Raw genomic sequence first — 21824 nt, 5'->3', positions numbered from 1 at the left:
AGTTATCTGAATAACTCTTAATAGCTATGTTACGTTAACATACCGGCCACGTTCGCGTTCTGCCTTTGGCAATGTGTGTTCAATTGTATTATCAGCTTTTTTATATTGAAATGCATGCTTTTAGTTTGTGGCGCTTTCACGCCCAAGTAGGGGCGCCCTCGCACTTGTTTACGCGAAGAAGAGCGCTCAGACGCCAGAAGAAGACGGACAGCTACGCAGCTCTGAGCGAGTGGGCAAGTTAGAGAGAGAGAGAAAAACATGGCTGCGAACCTACTTTCATTGTTTATGCTTGTAAAATATCTTTGTTATCATTGTTGTTTGAACGATGTGCTAATGCTAGCGAACGTATACCAACCGTTTGTGTCATTGCAATGATAGCAGCTAATTCTTAGTTATTTACGTTGATGCGAACCTGTTTGGTATCGAGGACGAAATTGATTTGTATTATTTCTATTTTTAGTTTCTTCAAATTATGTCATAACGACAGCCAAAATAAAGTCAGCAAAGTATACGGACGTAAAGCATCGTCAATTGGGAGTTTAGCTCGCTGTATAGCCATAGTGAGTCTAGTGTCCTCGTGAGGACAGTATATTTGCATTTTGTTGGTAATGCGTCGTGTAACATCGTACTGTACACTTATTCAGCATGTTGTTCTCTCTTGTATTTTTATATTAAATCGCCTTTCCAGATGACATTTCTGTTCTATGTGTTGGATTTTATCAAGTAAATTTCCCCCCAAAATTCGACTTGTACTCCGGTGCGACTTATATGTTTTTTTCCTCTTCGTTGGGCATTTTATGGCTGGTGCGACTTATACTCAGGTGCGACTTATCGTCCGAAAAATACGCTATCTACTTTATTACAGATATTATCTATTAGGTTAGGTTGCCAGGCACAGCCAGACTGTTATCCCTGTATTTTTCAAACACTGAGAGAAAAGTCTGGGAACCAGCCCATTAACGGCCTCTCGAGCAGGTACAAAATCAATCGACAAATCAGATTTACGTGTCCTTAACGAGCAACGTCACTCTTGCGCGTGGAAAGTCGTCTCCACAACAACACAGATGGTGAACGGGAGAGCCGAGAATATGTTCCAATCCACGGTAAAATCAGTTTTAAATTACCAAAAACACATCGAGACGAGTCATTGACAACAGTCTGTCTCGCGCTAGCCATGTTGAATAAACTCCGCTCTCTTCGTATGTTTACTTCCGCGCGCAAGTCCCTCGTCCCGCCCTCGTCATTTTACTAACGTCACGTCTGCCCGTCGCTGATTGGTCCCCTCCGCTGTCTGTTTGCTGTGGCTTGCTCCGCCCTGGAAATTGTATCTGCTGAATGGTGGCCAGACTCAATAGCTGGAACAGCGGTGAGTCTGGTGTACCAGGAAATAGGTTAGGTATATGGAATGATTAAAATGTGTTAGGCTGTTGTTTTATTCTGGTTTTACCCTGATCATAAAATTTTATGTGGCGTTTCAGTCGTGCTTAGAACGGATTAGAGCATTTACGAGGAAAACGTGTCTCTACTTACAGAATTTTCAGGTTACGAGACTATTTCTTGAACCAATTAATTTCGTAAGTAGAAGTACCACTGTATAGTGTGACTGTAATACCATTTGCCAAGATTATTTAATCTTCCTTTCTACTCACATTCTTCGTAGTTTCTTATAAGAAGAAAACGCCCCTGCTGGGATCACCTTGATGGCGTTCTGCTCCAGTCGTCTGGAACCAAACAAATACAGACCATGAAGGGATGATAATTTAACATTATAATCCTTTGCTTTGGAGGCAAACAATTAGTGATAAGTCCCTTTGATGACGGCTGCCAAAGTCCAGGGAGGGGCTTGAATAACAGAGCAGTCATTTTCAAAACATTTCTCATCGCTGTGATTACAGCGACCATTTGCAAGCCAACCATTGGACTGTGAAATATTTCCGCTAGTCAGATTGTTTTCCATTTGCACTTCTCTACTACTGCCTTATGTTGCTGTGTATTCATCGTACTGCTGCTGTGCGTCCATTGTGGAAGTTGTCATTTTTTTGGCTTGTGGATTTTGACGAATTTCTGGTGCAGTAGGGTGCTTCGAGTGGATTTTGAGAGGGATCCAGTAAACAAGAGTTCATCCCCCAAAAGCAAGGAATCACTTATATTTTCAACATTTTCTGCTTACACCATCATTATCGGATCTATATTCACGAATCTTGACCGCCTCAACCTTAGTGATAAAACAAAGGCTCCAAAATTCCTGCGGTATGTTTTAAGACGCCTAATGTGTGCATAAAGTCACAGCACTATAGCATTAGTGGTTGCCTGTTATGACTGAGGTATTTGTTATTTTATTTTGGATTGTGTTACAACAATAACTTTGTACTAGTAGAAGACCTGTATTAGCAGTCGAAAATCAGTGGAGACATGTCTAAAACCACATCATGTCTCATTATGCCAAAATAGGTTTTGCGGTTTCACAATTTTCCACAAGTGAAGGTTATTTGTCTAATCACATTTTGTCACAACAGTGATGTCTCTCAAGTCAACCGGGATATAAAACCAATTGAACCGAGCAGTTTTTTCCAATTCCCAGAAAAGTCATAGACAGGTCGCTTTTTTAGCCTAATCTATGATCATACGTCCAAAAGTTAATTTGATTTTAAATCCACCACGATACATTACCTAATACTTTGAAATTGAATTAAAAAACAAAGTGAAAATGTGTTACTGTGTTACAAGGGCGTATGTTTGCATAGGGACAGTAGGGACAAAACACTACCAACTTGTCAGGATGCTCAAATTGTCCCCACTAACTTTTAAGCAATCTTATTTGCATTATATAATGACTTCAGTAATATACTGTAGGTCATCTAGATTGTCTTTCCATATGTTGTATGGATTGAATTGACCCTACCATTATTTAGTGAATTATTCTCGTTATGTTCAGACTTACATTTATCCCTTTTTCTTACTGAACGTGCCAGTCCATTTCCCCCCCCTTCAAACGTACGTCTGAATGGCTGATGACTAGACGCCTCCCTTACTCCCCCTCCCAACACAAACGCACACACACAACCTCGACAGAAATACATGCCGCCTGTTCCGCACCCAACGAAGATGAGGGATATTAGAAGTCCTTTTCAGCCACCACCACAAGCAGCAGGCACTGTAAGTAATGTTAAACAACGCCAATGTTGTTGATGGTGGCGAACACACCACTAATTTCGCCGACATGCATCAGAGTTAGCATAGCATTAAACTGTGTGAACTTGTTAACCGTTAAAACGAGTTAAATTCCCTTGTTTTCAGTGTAAATCTACTAAAAATAAGTGAAATTATCTGCCAGAGCTTCAAATAAATAAAGACCAAAATCTAAACAAAGCCAAGCTTTAGACCGTAACCAAAACCTAGTCTTTTGGGACTTGAGTCTGAGACCAGACCAACACGTTTAAAATGTGGCCCTGAACCGTTGAAATTTAATACCGTCTGTCCACTTCACTGACATTGGAACTTGTTATTTCCCGTTGAAGTATTTTTAACTGTTCAACAGTGTTGTCTTCGTCAACGATGACAATAACGAAAATATTTCGTCAACGAACAATTTTTTCCTGACGATGATGTCACGATGAAGAGTTACAACCATGTCCTGAAAGACTAAAACATAACTTGATGGATGCCAGTTGTCGTCTGACGAGATGAGAACGAGATGAAAATTTGCCATAGTTTCCGTCATAAGTTCACAATGTGTGATATTTTCTTATCATATGTGTAGTTAACACGCATCGCAGCAGTGTTTGGTCGTGTCACTCATGTGACGTGCTGCGCCTCCCCCAACCACCACGCCCCTCACACAGGCTTAAGTGTGTGCCCATTCAAGGCTGCTTTTGTGAAACGTGTTAGGTGCTGCTTGGTAAGTTTTGTTTTCTTATCTTTGCTTTAGCTTTTAAAGGTCTGTGCTGAGTGATCATCACAAACTAAACTAACTTGTAGCATTAGCATAGCGTAAGTGTTAGCATTTAGCACAGTGACTTGGTGATTGTCTTCTTCAAGTCTTGGAAAACATTTTACATATAGTTCGTGGCGTCCAGGTGAGTTTAATTAATTGCAAATAATGTGCTGTTTTCCTGCTCAGTGTGTATTATCATCATGAAGATGTTGATGTCCTTGTAAACGACAATCATGTGCTCGTCTGTCAATGTTCACTCATAGACTTCATAATATATTGACGGGACACGGGGCGCGGGGCCGATTCATAGGGGGCCTATCTCCGTCAAGCTGACCTAGGTGAAACACAAAGAGCTATCTACGTTGAAAATTCTTGTGAATAAATGCTTGAATCCCTGAATTTTTTATATATATGAATGTAAAACAGTCTCGTTTCTCAGTTAGAAGCAAAAAAAATGGGCAGTTAGCATTTATTTTACGCAAATACATATGCCCAATGTGATGCTAGTCTTTAAGCCAATGTGGCGCCGCCTTATCACATCATAGAGCTTTTTACGATGAACATTCTGGTGAATAGATGCTTGAATCCCTGATTTTTTTTTTATAGATATGATCGTAAAACACTTTCGATTCTTGGTTAAAAGCAAAAAACCGGGCAGTTAGCATTTACTTTACGTAAATATGCCAAATGTGATGCTAGTTTTTAAATCAATGTGGGACCGCCCTATCACAACAAAGAGCTTTTTACGATGAAAATTATTGTGAATAAATGCTTAAATCCATGAATTCTTTATAGTTATGAATGTAAAACAGTCTTGATTCTTGGTAAAAAGAAAAAAAAAAACGTTCAGTTACCATTTATTTTACGTAAATATGTCGAATGTGATGCTAGTCTTTTAGCCAATGTGGCGCTGCCTTATCACAACAAAGAGCTTTTTCCGATGAAAATTATTGTCAATAAATGCTTAAGTCCCTGAATTCTTTATAAATATGAAAGTAAAACAGTCTTGATTCTTGGTTAAAAACAAAAAAACGGGCAGTTAGCATTTATTTTACGTAAATATTGCAAAGTAGGACGCCAATGCTGTAGCGGCTAATTTCTCTCATTGATTTTTTTCACCTTTCAAAATGCATGCATGGTTCGAAAAATATAATAATTACCTTGAATCCTCGAACAAATGTCTCCTGAGACAATACTTCCTGTTTGTATGCGGTACAGCTTTCATACTTTTTCAACCTAAATCTGGCGTTAGATCGCTGCGCGCGTGTTTGCGAATAACTTCTCTTGATGCTAGGTGATGCTAGGTGTGGGCAGGCCTCCTACCCGAAGGCGTGGCGCAGTGTCAGCGCCCCGTGTCCCATCAATATATTATGAAGTCTATAGTTCATTCGGAATTTTTGGAAACCTTTTATTTATTTATTCATGGACTAAAACTTTTGAAGTTCATAGACAAAAAACATTTTGAGAATTGTCGACTAAAACTAGACGAAATTTGTTTTCTTTGATCAAAACTAGATGAAGACGAACACATTTTGAAATAACTAAAATATGAGTAAGACTAAGAAGTATTTTCGTCCAAAAGACTATAAGACTAAGTCGAAAAATAAAAGAGTTGCAAAAAAAAAAACCCACTGCTGTTTAAACATCAAAATCTGAAGATAGTGTTCCAGAATAGTACGACTGTGCAGTGTACTGTGCAACTGTTTAGTAAACTTACTCCACATGTGGTGAGGTTCTTCAGAGTAGCATAGCATTTCATAATTTAGTGAGATATTAAAACGGACATGGCAATTAATGTCACACAGCTTATTCATACTCCTGTTCAACTCCTTTCCCAAAAACATATTAATGACCATAATCATTTCCCCAGAATGGGTTCCCATGAACGATGGTTCCATATACTTCGCTCAGGCTAAGCGACTTCGATTTCAGCTCAATCATTCTACTCGTTTTGAAAGCAGGAGTGAAGCTCTGCCATTTTAAATCTGGCAGCCGTGCTTTCAGATAGAGATATGATCCACCTCGTCCTTCAGCGTGATCTTTTAATTCTTTCTCCCTCATCTTGTCATTACTGTCTTTAATCAGAGAAGAGCTGCATGACCGGGATTTCTCATTTCACAGATGTGTGGTTTTATTCCACTGCAGTGAGAGACGACTTGTGGCTGAAAACAGTGAACTGCAAATGACACTGTAGTATACTAAAGAGCGACATGTAGGGAAAGAGCTTAGAGGTCTTGGCATTGTTAGGTTTTGTTGACGTTTATGTGAAAGAATGCAAAATGTGTTGTGTGTGAGTGTCTTACATCTCAGTGATTGTCTCTGGTAGATTGGTTGGTATTTCTGTCAAACCCTTCCCTCTGCAGTCCACAATGTTGTTGCTGCAAGTGCACGACTCAGGGCACTGCAACACGCTGCAGGACGAAGACGACGACTGGTAACCTACACGGAGACACGTTCTCAACATTGTGCTTTATTACTTTGAATAAAACCTCGCAGTGGAAATTCAAGTGGACATTTCAGTGAAGAGAACAAAAGAGGGAAAAAACTGTAAGTGATAGAAAGACGATTGCACTTTTGGATCTAATGTGTTTGGTATATTAACTAGTGTAACGTGTGTGGTCATAGCGTAAGTATGCACAGGAAGTTCAATACTTGCCTTCATCCGCATCTTGAAAAGGATGAGCGAGAGACAGTCAGGAAGAACAAATAAGACAAAGCACAGATCTTTTGCAAAGCATGCAAGAGTCAATACAGAAAGCACATAGTCAGTTCTAAGGACGGACCTTTGACTGTGTTTCTTTTAGGAGAGATATCAACTCTTTCAGTGCCATTGATGTTGATAGAAGTCCAATCACAAAAAAAAAAATAAAAATCTGAATTGAGGATCATGCCCTGCGATGTGAACATAGTCTAATTCATAGGCTCAGCCAAATTATATATGGTGGAAAACACTCAGGTGACTTGAAGTTCCGCTTTGATACCCCCAATTTGGCCAAATTTCAAAATTGTCCTATGTGCATGTGTGATACATCATTGGAAAGCTTAAAATCTTTATTTTCTGGGGGAAGAAAACATTTGAACAGGAGGGCATTTTTTGACACCTAAATTTTAGAGATGTTTGAAATTTTCTTTAAATTTCTCATTTAAAAAATGGTTTTCGACACCCATCCTGGTACATAATGAATAACGAACACTTCAAGATGATCCCCCATTGTCGACTCAGGTCATTGATAATAAAGGAAATTGGTGTGTGAGTAACTGTAGATTTAATTTAGCCTTGTGTTTTATTTTGTAAATAATAGGGCTGTCAAACGATTACAAATTTTAATCGAGTTAATCACAGCTTAAAAATTAATTAATCGTAATTAATCGCAATTCAAACTATCCATAAAATATGCCATATTTTTCTGTAAATTATTGTTGGAATGGAAAGATAAGACACAAGACGGATATATACATTCAACATACTGTACATAAGTACTGCATTTGTTTATTATAACAATAAATCAACAAGATGGCATTAACATTAACATTCTGTTAAAGCGATCCATGGATAGAAAGACTTGTAGTTCTTAAAAGATAAATGTTAGTACAAGTTATAGAAATTTTATATTAAAACCCCTCTTAATGTTTTCGTTTTGATAAAATTTTAAATTTTCATTCAAAAAATAAACTAGTAGCTCGCCATTGTTGATGTCAACAATTATATTACATTATGGTGCTTAAACCCATAAAATCAGTTGCACCAAAGCGCCACCAGAGGGAGACGATAAACACAAGTAACAAGCTGACATGACACTGTTCTGTCATTTTAATCTGTTTGAGCGGGGCATGTGCGTTAATTGCGTCAAATATTTTAACGTGATTAATTAAAAAAATTAATTACCGCCCGTTAACGCGATAATTTTGACAGCCCTAGTAAATAAACATAGCTAAACGGGGAGTTAGCTGTATAGTTAATGATAACTTTACTCCATACTTTTTTGACGTGGATTGATTTTTTTTTTTTTTTTAACTTTATTTTATTTATCACACAAAACATTAAAACACAATCTGTGCGAAGAAAAAAATTGCAGAGGAATTTTAGGGATTGAATTCCAATACCATAATATTTTCATTTTTACAGTGGGCTTTTAAATTTTTTTTTTCAATTATGATTAAAGAATGTGAATGCAAGATACTGGGAACAAAAGGCTCTATATCAGGGGTGGGCAAACTATTCCACAAAGGGCCGCAGTGGGTGCGGGTTTTTGTTCATACCCATCATGAGGACAGCTTTTCACCAATCTGGTTTCTTACAAGTGCAATCAGTTGATTGCAGTCAGGTGCTCCTTGTTTCCACTGAAACCTCATTGGTTATACAGTGTGTGCTGAATCAGTTGGAACAAAGACCAGGACCCACTGCGGCCCTCGAGGACCGGTTTGCCCACCCCTGCTCTATATGCATAGAGTATTGTATTTAGCCTTTATGATTTAAGCATCTAATGTATCTAATACATCGATATCATCCCATAATAGGCAATCCAAACACCAACAAGGGTTGAAAAGATGATAGATAGCATGCTAGTCAGTTAGCCTTCTGTGTCCATAATTCTCGCGCGAGTGTTCGACTGCAATGTATGTGTTTTTGTGGCTTTCCGGTAACTCGAGGTTGAGCACGAAAGAGCATAATTAAAGACACAATAATTTTAATTAAATATTATCGCGTACTTACCTTGTTTCGATGCAAAAATTCGATGCATCACCGAGTGTCAAGACACAGCTGTGAATGTCCCCACCCGACTTTGTGGGGATTTTATGGGTGAAACACGGTAATATAACAAGGGTCGCGATGCAGAAGTCACAGACAGTAAGGAGCGGTCGATATTTTCTTTTTCTTTTAATCGTTTTTAAAAAAAAAAATTTTTTTTAAATTTTTCTTTGTTTGGATCGATTATTTATCATTTATAATATTGTGTAAAATGCGACAGAAACAAAAATAAAAAATACAATTAAGCGATAATTATGAGGTAAATATCCATGACTTATTTACAGACACTAATTTTTTTCACTGTGGCGTAATTTGTTTAAAAGTTTAAAATATGTGAGTCAATATTTTTTTAAGTCTTTTTTTTAAAAAAAACTAAATATTAGACATCAATTAATGATTCTAAGCTAAAAATGATAGACGTTTCAAATAGTAAATATAATTATTTACCTTCTTTTTATGGCTAGGTTGAAACAAAAGCGATTGTACGGTGTCTGTAAACGGAGGTCCCCAGGGTAAAACGGACAAATTAAAAATAGTCCGGGGGCATAATGCGCCATGAAACTGCTATGGCAGCATATAGACATACTGCATTGTTCTATCAAACACAACAGTTGTTTTGGCTTAAAATACAGCAGTTTATTTTAAAGAGCGGTGCAAGAGCAGAAACAGCTTTTTCAGCCATCTGTGTGTTTTCCGCCATATATTAAAATGTGTGACTCATAGCCACTTATATCACTTGTTTTTGGATCATTTGCTTCAAGACTCGCATAATTAAAAAATCAGTGAACCAACGGAATTCTCATAATGTCCCTTCCTGGTCTAAACATCGTAGTTAAATGTGTTAATTAGGTAATTATCCAGCTTACCTGTGCAGACAAATTCCTTCTTCTGTACTTCTGCAACATTATGCCCCCTCAAGTGTGGCGGGGCCATGCACTGAGTGTAAAGTCCCAGACGAGGGCGCTGCCGTAGCCACTCCGAGAGCCAGGCCACGTGGCAGTCACATTGCAGGTTGTTGGAGTGCAGGCGACTGGGGGCATGAGGCGGGGGGGGGGTGGGGGGTGGGGGTGGGGGGTGGGGGTGGGGGGGGGGTGGGGGGGTGGGGGGTGGGGGTGGGGGGGGTGGGGGGGGTTGGGGGGTAGACAGGCAGAGAAGTGGCAAGATGAGGTGATGGATGGCAGGAGAGAAACAATGGATTTTAGGATGTGCGACATAGGGACAGGCAGGTAAACGATGGAGGAGAGGTGAGATGAAGCAATCAATTGTACAAACAAGCAAGGGGAGATGAACACTCAACCCCGGGGATGCTGGTGTGTGTCCTGCGATGTTACTTACAAGGTTCTTAGCTTGGGCATGTGATTGAAACTGGCCACTGACAGTCGGCTGATGTTGTTGTTGTTGAGGGTGCTGAGGAGAGGGAAGGATAAAGTCACTGTCATTACATTTCCTCTTAACAATTATAAAATGCAGTCTTGTGAATCTGATTGATCACGGGGGAGAATGCCTTTTGACATTGTCAACAATGGAAGGTGGTTGGGCCCGTGTTTTCAAAACCTTTGCGCTTTGTTTCACTTAACCACTTTCATTTGATCGTATTGATTGAGTTTCCACTGTTCTAACATTATCTAGACAAGCTATGAAGCCAGATCAGCTATAAAAGCAGAACCGTTTTTACATTTACCACACAGCATCTTTGGCATTTTACCACTTACAACACTGAAACTCAGGAAACAAATCATCAGCCTTTTGACAGTTTAACGTTATATGGTAAATTAAGCTATTCTTTTGCCTGTAGAAACCTTAACAAAATGTATTCTGGTAACAAACTGTCTTCTTTCTGAAAAAAATACTAGCATAAGTAATTGAGTAAAATTCTGACATCAATTAAGATTGGCAATATTCTTCACATATTAAATGTCCATGAGTGTCCAGTCTAAATACATTAACAATAAAAGATCAGAAGATCTAGGAATTAATCCGTTTGCAGCTCCTAGTACACTAAAACAAACTGTTACTCACAGTACTTCCAGATCACGCAACGCTCTGAAGGCTCCATCTTCAATACAGCTGATATGGTTGTAGTCCAGCTGGCTGCACACATGCGCACATAAGAGACAAATGGTTTTCTTAAATGCTAATATACCTCACAGTATATTCAGGGAAAGTCAAGCCAAGTGTAAATGCGGCGCGTCTTGTCTCCAGGTCTCTTTGTTCTATGCAGAAATTATTCTTTTTTTCTCTCTTGCATGCACTCCCTCTTCTTCTCCAGTATATGATTCTTCATTTGTATGCATTACCCTTTTCTTGCCTCTCTCTCACTCTCTCTTTACACAGACAGACAGTTTCCTGTCTATTTATTATAATTGCATAATGTTTGAACAAATTTATGTTGAACGATCAATTTTCACACAAAAAACCTGCTGCGTAAATGGTTTTACCTGTGAAATCGACAATTATCCACAATCATCATAACTCCGACTGAGACAAAACAGTGATAAACAACGGCAGAAATGCCATTTACCTCCAGAGTGCATTTAAACACACATAGAGTAAACACGCGCGCACACACACGTATGAAGAGTTATTAATGATCAGTCAATACAGCAAGCAGGAGGCACATGACATTTAAAGCAATTAAATATTGATGCAGAGGCACATTAGTAAACATGGGGGAAAGACGTGCAAGACACAATCACACACACAAAACTTTACACACCCACACACACCCATACCCACACCTACAGATCCTGAAAACATTTTGCCAAGTGGCACCAACTTACAGATTCTTTATTTCCACAGCTCCCCTGAAGGCTTTCCTGGGCACCCCTTGGATTTGGTTCTCGCTGAGATCACTGGACATAGTGAAAGGGCAGGCAGAGAGATGAAGAGAGGGAGACAAGACAGGGGGCAGAGGGTTATTAAAGCTATGCCATTTCACAGACACTTGTTTATAGCAGTACCTCTAACAAATGCAGCTAGAAGCCAGATGAGCATACAGAGCACCCCTTTTCAAAAAACAGTGGAGGAGTCTAAGTAAGTACACAATCTGCATTTTTTCAAATATTATTTGGCTTTTTAAAATCCAGCATTATTTCACTAAAGCAAGTGTTCACACAACCTTTAGGGGGCACTAGTGACCTCCAGTTCCCTGAATGGTAGCCATGCTGCCCTCAGACCGAGGGATGTGAGAATGAGGGCAAACATGTTAAGAAGTTATCTTTTCAGTCCCTTTAATGAAGCCATGTCTTGATAAAAGTAGGGCAAACCCAGGAGATTGCATTTATTGTTAAATTTCAATCCAATGCTTATATATATATATATATATATATATATATATATATATATATATATATATATATATATATATATATATATATATATATATATATATATATATATATACATATATATACACACATATATATATTTTTTAAGCATGATGCAGTGGGGTTTGCGATGGATCATTGTTTCCCCACCCTTAATGAGCAAGGGCACACATCTTTCTTTTATTTTAACCATCTGTTTTTTACAAATGCTCTGTACTAGCAGCACCTGCTTTGACGCAGACCAGAGGTGGGTAAAGTAGCCAAAAATTGCACTCAAGTAAGAGTAGCGTTACATCAAAAGAATATTACAAAGTACAAGTAAAGGTAGTTATCCAAAAAATTGTACTCAAATCATAACATTTGATGAAAAATACTACTCAAGTACTGAGTACAGTGACCCCTCGTTTTTCGCGGTTAATGGGGACCAGAACCAGCTGCGATAAGTGAAAAACTGAGAAAAAGCGCCCTCACACCCCCAATGTTTTTTTTTTGTGTTTAATGTAGAGATGTCCCGATCGAGATGCCGATCGATCTGGTCCGATCACGTAATTTTCAAAGTATCGGAATTGGCAAAAAAATATCGGCCATGCCTTTTTTTTAATATATATATATATTTTTTAATTAAATCGTTTTCTAATTGTATTTAACGTTACAAACATAATATGTTACACTCATCCAGGGTCTTTAGTTTAAGCTTAATGTAGGGTTATCAAATTTATCCCGATAACGGCGGTAATTAATTTAAAAAAAAAAAGTATCACGTTAAAACATTTAACACATTTAATGCATGCGCTGCACGACCCACCAACGCATTGTCGCGCTCAATCTGTAATGGCGCCGTCTTACCTATATAGAGACATAAAAGGCAGCGTAAAATGAGTAGAGTGAATTTTGGCAGCCTTTGGAGCCTTTTTTAAATTGGCTAAAGCCTTACAAACCCTCTCCCTATGATTAGAAATATCACGGGAAGCAATGTGGGGAAGCAAGGTAGCAATTGATCTTTTTCTTAACACCTTATGTTATTTCCCAACGCAGAGAAGATATACAGTGCCTTGCAAAAGTATTCGGCCCCCTTGAACCTTGCAACCTTTCGCCAAAATTTCAGGCTTCAAACATAAAGATATAAAATTTTAATTTTTTGTCAAGAATCAACAACAAGTGGGACACAATCGTGAAGTGGAACAAAATTTATTGGATAATTTAAACTTTTTTAACAAATAAAAAACTGAAAAGTGGGGCGTGCAATATTATTCGGCCCCCTTGCGTTAATACTTTGTAGCGCCACCTTTTGCTCCAATTACAGCTGCAAGTTGCTTGGGGTATGTTTCTATCAGTTTTGCACATCGAGAGACTGACATTCTTGCCCATTCTTCCTTGCAAAACAGCTCGAGCTCAGTGAGGTTGGATGGAGAGTGTTTGTGAACAGCAGTCTTCAGCTCTTTCCACAGATTCTCAATTGGATTCAGGTCTGGACTTTGACTTGACCATTCTAACATCTGGATACGTTTATTTTTTAACCATTCCATTGTAGATTTGGCTTTATGTTTTGGATCATTGTCCTGTTGGAAGATAAATCTCCGTCCCAGTCTCAGGTCTTGTGCAGATACAAACAGGTTTTCTTCCAGAATGTTCCTGTATTTGGCTGCATCCATCTTCCCGTCAATTTTAACCATCTTCCCTGTCCCTGCTGAAGAAAAGCAGGCCCAAACCATGATGCTGCCACCACCATGTTTGACAGTGGGGATGGTGTGTTCAGGGTGATGGGCTGTGTTGCTTTTACGCCAAACATATCGTTTTGCATTGTGGCCAAAAAGTTCAATTTTGGTTTCATCTGACCAGAGCACCTTCTTCCAAATGTTTGGTGTGTCTCCCAGGTGGCAAACTTTAAACGAGACTTTTTATGGATATCTTTGAGAAATGGCTTTCTTCTTGCCACTCTTCCATAAAGGCCAGATTTGTGCAGTGTACGACTGATTGTTGTCCTATGGACAGACTCTCCCACCTCAGCTGTAGATCTCTGCAGTTCATCCAGAGTGATCATGGGCCTCTTGGCTGCATCTCTGATCAGTTTTCTCCTTGTTTGAGAAGAAAGTTTGGAAGGACGGCCGGGTCTTGGTAGATTTGCAGTGGTCTGATGCTCCTTCCATTTCAATATGATGGCTTGAACAGTGCTCCTTGAGATGTTTAAAGCTTGGGAAATTTTTTTGTATCCAAATCCGGCTTTAAACTTCTCCACAACAGTATCTCGGACCTGCCTGGTGTGTTCCTTGGTTTTCATAATGCTTTCTGCACTTTAAACAGAACCCTGAGACTATCACAGAGCAGGTGCATTTATACGGAGACTTGATTACACACAGGTGGATTCTATTTATCATCATCGGTCATTTAGGACAACATTGGATCAATCAGAGATCCTCACTGAACTTCTGGAGTGAGTTTGCTGCACTGAATGTAAAAGGGGCCGAATAATATTGCACGCCCCACTTTTCAGTTTTTTATTTGTTAAAAAAGTTTAAATTATCCAATAAATGTTGTTCCACTTCACGATTGTGTCCCACTTGTTGTTGATTCTTGACAAAAAAATTACATTTCATATCTTTATGTTTGAAGCCTGAAATGTGGCGAAAGGTTGCAAGATTCAAGGGGGCCGAATACTTTTGCAAGGCACTGTATCAATTGGTAGAACTACGCACAGTCATGGTTCCACTTCCCATCATGCATTTGGGCATGGCTACAGTATAATTTACTGAAAGATCAACAAATACACTAGATGGCAATATTTAGTCACAATATACAAAGTCACAAGTCTTTCTATCCGTGGATCCCTCTCACAGAAAGAATGTTAATAATGTAAATGCCATCTTGAGGATTTATTGTCATAATAAACAAATACAGTACTTATGTACTGTATGTTCAATGTATATATTCGTCCGAGTTTTATTCATTTTTTTCTTAATGCATTGGCAAAATGTATATGATCGGGAAAAATTATCGGGAATGATTGGAATTGAATTGGGAGCAAAAAAAAAGCAATCGGATCGGGAAATATCGGGATCGGCAGATACTCAAACTAAAACGATCGGGATCGGATCGGGAACAAAAAAAACATGATCGGAACATCCCTGTATTTATTTTAGTGCTGTCAAATTTATCGCGTTAACGGGTGGTAAGTAATTTTTAAAATTAATCACGTTATAATATTAGACACAATTAACGCATGCATGGAATGACCAGTTCATGTGTTGCCTCAATCAGTTTACAATGACGCCGTTTTAGCACATTGAGAGCAGAGGCGTTCATTGGACCGCGCCTTTTATTGGCTTGAGCTTTGGCAACTCTTTCACAACAACTATAAGTATTGTGGCAAACGACGTGGGGAAGAATGACAGGAGACGACGTAACAAGGTGGGAAATTGGGGTGCCCAATTTTCCTACCGTCTCAAATGCATCATATCTAGTTGACTGCCACTCCTCCAAGGTGCACTATAAATTGTCTCATGCAGAACACGATATTTTTCTTAACGCGCTTAACTGAACAAAACGCAGAACATACTGTATACCATTTGCGGCCACCACTGACAGTCATGGTTGCCCAACTTCCCATCATGCATTTGGGCGGAACAGTTAAGTCGCTACAGTATCATTTAGTGAAAGCACAACAAAAATAATATTCCCTTCCCTCAAAAAAATAATGTTCACGAAAACAAAAGCGCTCAATGCAAAGAGAACTGGCATTCCCAATCAAAATAGCTATGCAAAATACACATAAAATTTACCCAGACTTTGCCTTGGCTAGATGTCTATTTAATTTAAAACTCGCCATTGACAACTTGTGGTGCATTTCAGTCACTACCTTACGTAGTTAAAGACACTGTGGAAGAAAGAAGTAGAAGAGCCGTCCCGCTCAGTGACGTCAACAATAGCGAGCTATTAGTTTATTTTTTGATTGTAAATTTTATAAATTTTATTAAAACGAAAACATTAAGAGGGGTTTTAATATAAAATTACTATAGCTTGTACTCAAATTTATCTTTTAAGAACTACAAGTCTTTCTATCTGTGGATCCCTTTAACAGAAAGAATGTTAATATTGTTAATGCCATCTTGTGGATTTATTGTTATAATAAACAATTACAGTACTTATGTACAGTATGTTGAATGTTTATATCAGTCTTGTGTCTTATCTTTCCATTCCAATAACTTACAGAAAAATATGGCTTATTTTAGAGATTATTTGAAATGCGATTAATTACGATTAATTAATTTTTAAGCTGTGATTAATTTGATGTAAAATATTATCTTTTTCACCTTTTTCTCCAAAGTATAATAAAAAAAAAACATATATACTGTATATATATATATATATTAATAAATGGTTTGCAAGCACTTTAAATGTAATAATTATCATAAGTTTTAATTAAACATGTTACTGTCCCACAGAATTATTTTTAGAAAAGAAAAACATGTTCGCGGAGGGTGGCTGCTGAGGAGGCAATACCTCCAATATGATTTCGCATTTATACAAAATAATGGTTAGTAAACTCATGAACGTTTCCCACCTGCTACGAGAGGTAACTCCAGCGTATTTAATGTGTCTGGCGGTGGTAAAACATTTTTTTTTTCTCTCAGACAACCATCTGTGTTGAGAAAGAGACTGTGTGTGATGTAAACATGATACAAGTCATACACACGTGCTTTTACTGGGAAAATAATTCAATTATTTTTGTTCTGATGATAAAGCTGTTGCTGTGGGTTTACACTCACCCAAAGGAATGCATTTATTTATTTTTTTATTTCGAATATTTGTTATTTTTTCGTTATTTATTATTATTTTTTTTAAATTTTAACTCAACATTATACGTATGTTCCAGTTTGCTAATGTGTTTTTGAAAAATACAAATCGTGTTCAATGGAAAAAAGTTTTTTTTTTTTTTTTTAAACGCAGATATCTTGAAGTAACACATTTTAAAGATGTAATTGCAATACCATGACACCATGAAATCGTGATATTTTTGCTTAAGGTTATCATACTGTCAGTATCTCGTTCCGGCACAAGCCTAAGTGCAGCCCAAAGTAGCGGAATAAGAGCATCGTTTCAAATCTACTCAAGTGAAAAGTATGGTGTGGTAAAACTTCCCTTAGAAGTTAATTTTTCTTAAAAAGTTACTCTAGTAAATGTAACTGAGTAAATGCAATGCGTTACTATCCACCTCTGACAGTGACGAATAGAGTTAGTAAAGCTCATGAAAGTTTGTTTTAAATTTAGAAGTGTAAGTAGGTTATGACTTAATTTCAATGTGCATTTTTCAGTCCTGCTGAGCAAAGAGCACAATATGTCATAAGATAACTTCCTGGCCCTGGCAAAAAGTCACCCTTGTGTGACCCCACCACTCATTGTAATTTATTTTGCCTGTCACTATAAGTTGATGGAATATTTATAGGAAGAAATATAGATTATTTGAGTAAATATTCTGCTTTGCTGCAAAACAACCCCTTGATTTCGTAACAGAAACACACACAAGCACCAACACGGTAGGTGATAGTGAGTGCGCAATATAATAGTCACAACAAATGAGGTGTTAATCATATCATCGTAGGCACTGGGACGTGCAACTATAAATAAAGCCCAGTAAATGAGATTGTGTGGCCGAGAATGGATGCAGCTGCTTGGAGATGTAAGGAACATGTCACGGCGGCGTTTCTCCACAAGGGGAGAGAAACTGGATGCTCAATGGAAAAAGGCTGAGTCTTTGCGTGTTTGTGTCGTCAGTCGTCAGGCTAATCCGGGCCACGTTCCAGACAGACGATTTGACCTTTCACCACTGACCCCCACCCACCACCACTCAAAGCTCTTGACCCCTACTTCTGCTCCATGACCTCTGGTGTGCTAATCGGCTAACAGCTAATGCCAGGGAGAGATTCCTTGCATGCTTGAGTCTACGATTTTACAATTTGGCACTCAGGTGTCATCCATGGCGTGAACCTGCTGCATCTGCATTACATTTTAATATATGAAGAATTATCAGTAACGTTATGAGCATAAAATAGGAGTAAGAACTGTTAAGCGGTAATGTGGGTACACTTAAACTCAAAAGCGTGTACAAAAAATTAAATACACCATTAAACTTAGGGAGACTGAGCAACAGATGAGGTAAGGATGCACATAAGCAAAACTTTTCAAATAACTGTGGCATATTTAATGAACCATGAGAAAACAGCAAAGCATTCCGTGAATGAATCATGTTAAAGAGACAAAAGTGCTGCAGGTAACTATCCAGGTGTCACTAACCTTCTTGACTGTTTAATGCAAAGACGTACCTTAGTTACAACAAAGTTTGGTACACTATTCTGAAATAAAACATTTACTAACAACATTTTTTGGAATGTTATTAGTATCAATAATATTTATCTTTCTGAAGATACTGTGACTGGCTGGCAACCTGTTCAGGGTGTACCCTGCCTCCTGCAAGTTGTTAGCTGGGATAGGTTCCAGTACCCCCACGACCCTTATGAGGATAAGCGGTTCAGAGGATGGATGGATGTATCAGAGGCGATTGCTCAAAGATGCTCTGCTGATTTTGATAATATTAGAAATGTAAGATATTTATAATGTTAATAAATTCACAAAAAATTAGTTTTTCTCAATTGCTTTGGTGCGTTTCTCAGATCAAACTTGCAATTCTCAAAACTACTTGTTCAGTCCTTACAACATCGCATCACTAGTGCACATAAAAAAAGCAGCTTCTCATTCCTTTGAGCAAGTTGCAAATGTTTTGTGCATCCATGCAAATGATTTTGTACAATTCTCTGCTGTTTTCTGCATTATAATTTGCATCTGCCATGGTGGCCAAAACGGATTGTCATGGGTCTCTCTTGAATAGTCTCACCACCAACAACATCTAGTCATTACTTTATTGCATAAGCCTTTACCTGCAAAATGGTTAAACAAGTTGTCAGAATATGTTTCCACTTCGGCAACATAATCAGGGAATCGTTAGCAACCCACAACAGAATGGTAATGAAGTTCCTACCACTTAACTTCCCATTCCTCAATCCCATAGAAGAATTTTTCTCCCATTGGAGATGGCAAGTACAGTATATGATCACCAGCCTCACAATCAGATGACTCTCCTGGATGCCATGAATGCAGCATGCAGTGGCATCACAGCAGATGCCAGCAGAGGCCGAGTAAGGCATTCAAGAAGAATCTCTCCACACTGTATAGCAAGAGAGGACGTCCGTTGTGACGTGGATGAAAATAGCCACAAACCAAACAGAGAGGAACGTCAAGATGTGTAGAAAGAACAGGTGAATAATCCTGACAGCATTTGAAGTTTAGTTGTGCTGATTGTCTTATGTTCCCATTTATAATTTTGCTTTTATGTTATATTTCTTTGTGATACTCAGTGCTGTCTTTTGCTTTCTGTATGACATGGTATGTAAAGGTTGTAAAAACAGTAAAAGTGTTAACTGAATCTTGTCCAGTCTCTTGCAATCAGTCCCCACACACAAAGGTGTAACTTGCAATTCTCATCCAAACTTACGCACACCATCTTCAGCATCAGAGCCTTCCACCAGAGTAACTGTTCAATTGAGAGCATGACTAAGCAATTTGACTGTCTTGTCTTTACACAATGAAACAAGGACTAATCATTCTGACAGCACCTACATGTTCCTTCACACAAAAATTTAATTTTGAGCAATAGCCGGAGTATTTTCCATAGAAATCTGGTTTTTGCAGGTAATCCATGTTGTTTTGCTACTTGTGCGACATGTGAGAATTGAACAGGTAGTTTTGAGAATTTCAATTCAGATCTGGGAAATGTGCTTAAGCAATTGAGAACAACTGTAAAAGGTTGGAAATATAGATATCAACATCTGAGACTTCATTTCTGTGATTCTCCACAATTATTTACATTTTTAAATACTTCTACAAAATTCCAAGAACATCACAATGTCCCATCATTGGTGAGCTTTTTTGAGATCAGACCCATAGAAATCTCATGTGATCCTTGGTGATGACAAGTTATCCGTGGGCACCTTGTTGATAAGTAATTAAGCTTTTTCACATTAAGGTATGCTACAGCTTTATTTCAAAAGAGAATAAATTATCTTTATCATGATACTGTAACGATAATAACCATTATTAATATTAATGTTGATACCTAATCATTTTTAATCAGTGTAATTTGGTGGGCCAGATATACAGTGGGGCAAATACAGTAAGTATTTAGTCAACAACCAATTGTGCAAGTTCTCCTACTTAAAAAGATTAGAGAGGCCTGTAATTGTCAACATGGGTAAACCTCAACCATGAGAGACAGAATGTGGAAAAAAAAGAGAAAATCACATTGTTAGATTTTTAAATAATTTATTTCCAAATTAGAGTGGAAAATAAGTATTTGGTAACCTACAAACAAGCAAGATTTCTGGCTGTCAAAGAGGTCTAACTTTTTCTAATGAGGTCTAACGAGGCTTCACTCGTTACCTGTATTAATGGCACCTGTTTTAACTCATTATCGGTATCAAAGACACCTGTCCACAATCTCAGTCAGTCACACTCCAAACTCCACTATGGCCAAGACCAAAGAACTGTCGAAGGACACTAGAGACAAAATTGTAGACCTGCACCAGGCTGGGAGGACTGAATCTGCAATAGGTAAAACGCTTGGTGTAAAGAAATCAATGGTGGGAGAAATGATTAGAAAATGGAAAACATACAAGACCACTGATAATCTTCCCCGATCTGGGACCCCACGCAGGATCTCACCTCGTGGCGTCAAAATGATAAAAAGAACGGTGAGCAAAAATCCCAGAACCACACGGGGGGACCTAGTGAATGACCTTTAGAGAGCTGGGACCACAGTAACAAAGGCTACTATCAGTAACACAATGCGCCGCCAGGGACTCAAATCCTGCACTGCCAGACGTGTCCCCCTGCATAAGCCAGTACACGTCCAGGCCCGTCTGCGGTTCGCTAGAGAGCATTTGGATGATCCAGAAGAGGACTGGGAGAATGTTTTATGGTCAGATGAAACCAAAATAGAACTTTTTGGTAGAAACACAGGTTCTCATGTTTGGAGGAGAAAAAATACTGAATTGCATACGAAGAACACCATACCCACTGTGAAGCATGGGGGTGGAAACATCATGCTTTGGGGCTGTTTTTCTGCAAAGGGACCAGGACGACTGATTTGTGTAAAGGAAAGAATGAATGGGGCCATGTATCGAGAGATTATGAGTGAAAATCTCCTTCCATCAGCAAGGGCATTGAAGATGAGATGTGGCGGGGTCTTTCAGCATGAAAATGATCCCAAACACACAGCCAGGGCAACAAAGGAGTGGCTTTGTAAGAAGCATTTCAAGGTCCTGGAGTAGCCTAGCCAGTTTCCAGATCTCAACCCCATAGAAAATCTGTGGAGGGATTTGAAAGTCCGTGTTGCCCAACGACAGCCCCAAAACATCACTGCTCTAGAGGAGATCTGCATTAAGGAATGGGCCAAAATGCCAGCAACAGTGTGAAAAGCTTGTGAGGAGTTACAGAAAACGTTTGGCCTCCGTTATTGCCAACAAAGGGTACATAACAAAGTATTGAGATGAACTTTTGGTATTGACCAAATACTTGTTTTCCACCATGATGTGCAAATAAATTCTTTAAAAATCAAACAATGTGATTTTCTGTTTTTTCCCCCCCACATTCTGTCTCTCATGGTTGAGGTTTACCCATATTGACAATTACAGGCCTCTCTAATATTTTCAAGTAGGAGAACTTGCACAATTAGTGGTTGACTAAATAGTTATTTGCCCCACTGTAG

At 38.6% G+C, this 21824-nt stretch overlaps 1 protein-coding gene across 8 annotated transcripts in view; it reads right to left on the bottom strand.

The window, feature by feature from the left end:
- slit2 (slit homolog 2 (Drosophila)) overlaps positions 1–21824 on the bottom strand; it is a 225464-nt gene that overhangs the window by 74636 nt on the left and 129004 nt on the right. For 5 of the 8 annotated variants that reach the window (XM_057842562.1, XM_057842564.1, XM_057842565.1 and 2 more), the window contains exons 5-11: positions 11465–11536; positions 10704–10775; positions 10020–10091; positions 9551–9714; positions 6591–6602; positions 6238–6373; positions 1650–1721 (exon numbers count right to left, since the gene is read on the bottom strand). In XM_057842562.1, the coding sequence (XP_057698545.1) occupies positions 1650–1721; positions 6238–6373; positions 6591–6602; positions 9551–9714; positions 10020–10091; positions 10704–10775; positions 11465–11536 (600 nt within the window). The remainder of the gene's footprint in view (positions 1–1649; positions 1722–6237; positions 6374–6590; positions 6603–9550; positions 9715–10019; positions 10092–10703; positions 10776–11464; positions 11537–21824) is intronic. The other 3 variants (XM_057842563.1, XM_057842569.1, XM_057842568.1) reach the window with 1 other exon arrangement.

Source organism: Corythoichthys intestinalis, chromosome 8 (genome assembly GCF_030265065.1).
Source record: "Corythoichthys intestinalis isolate RoL2023-P3 chromosome 8, ASM3026506v1, whole genome shotgun sequence".
Lineage (NCBI taxonomy): Eukaryota > Metazoa > Chordata > Actinopteri > Syngnathiformes > Syngnathidae > Corythoichthys > Corythoichthys intestinalis.
Note: the sequence above shows the minus strand (reverse complement) of the source record. Positions and strands in the feature narration are given on the sequence as shown.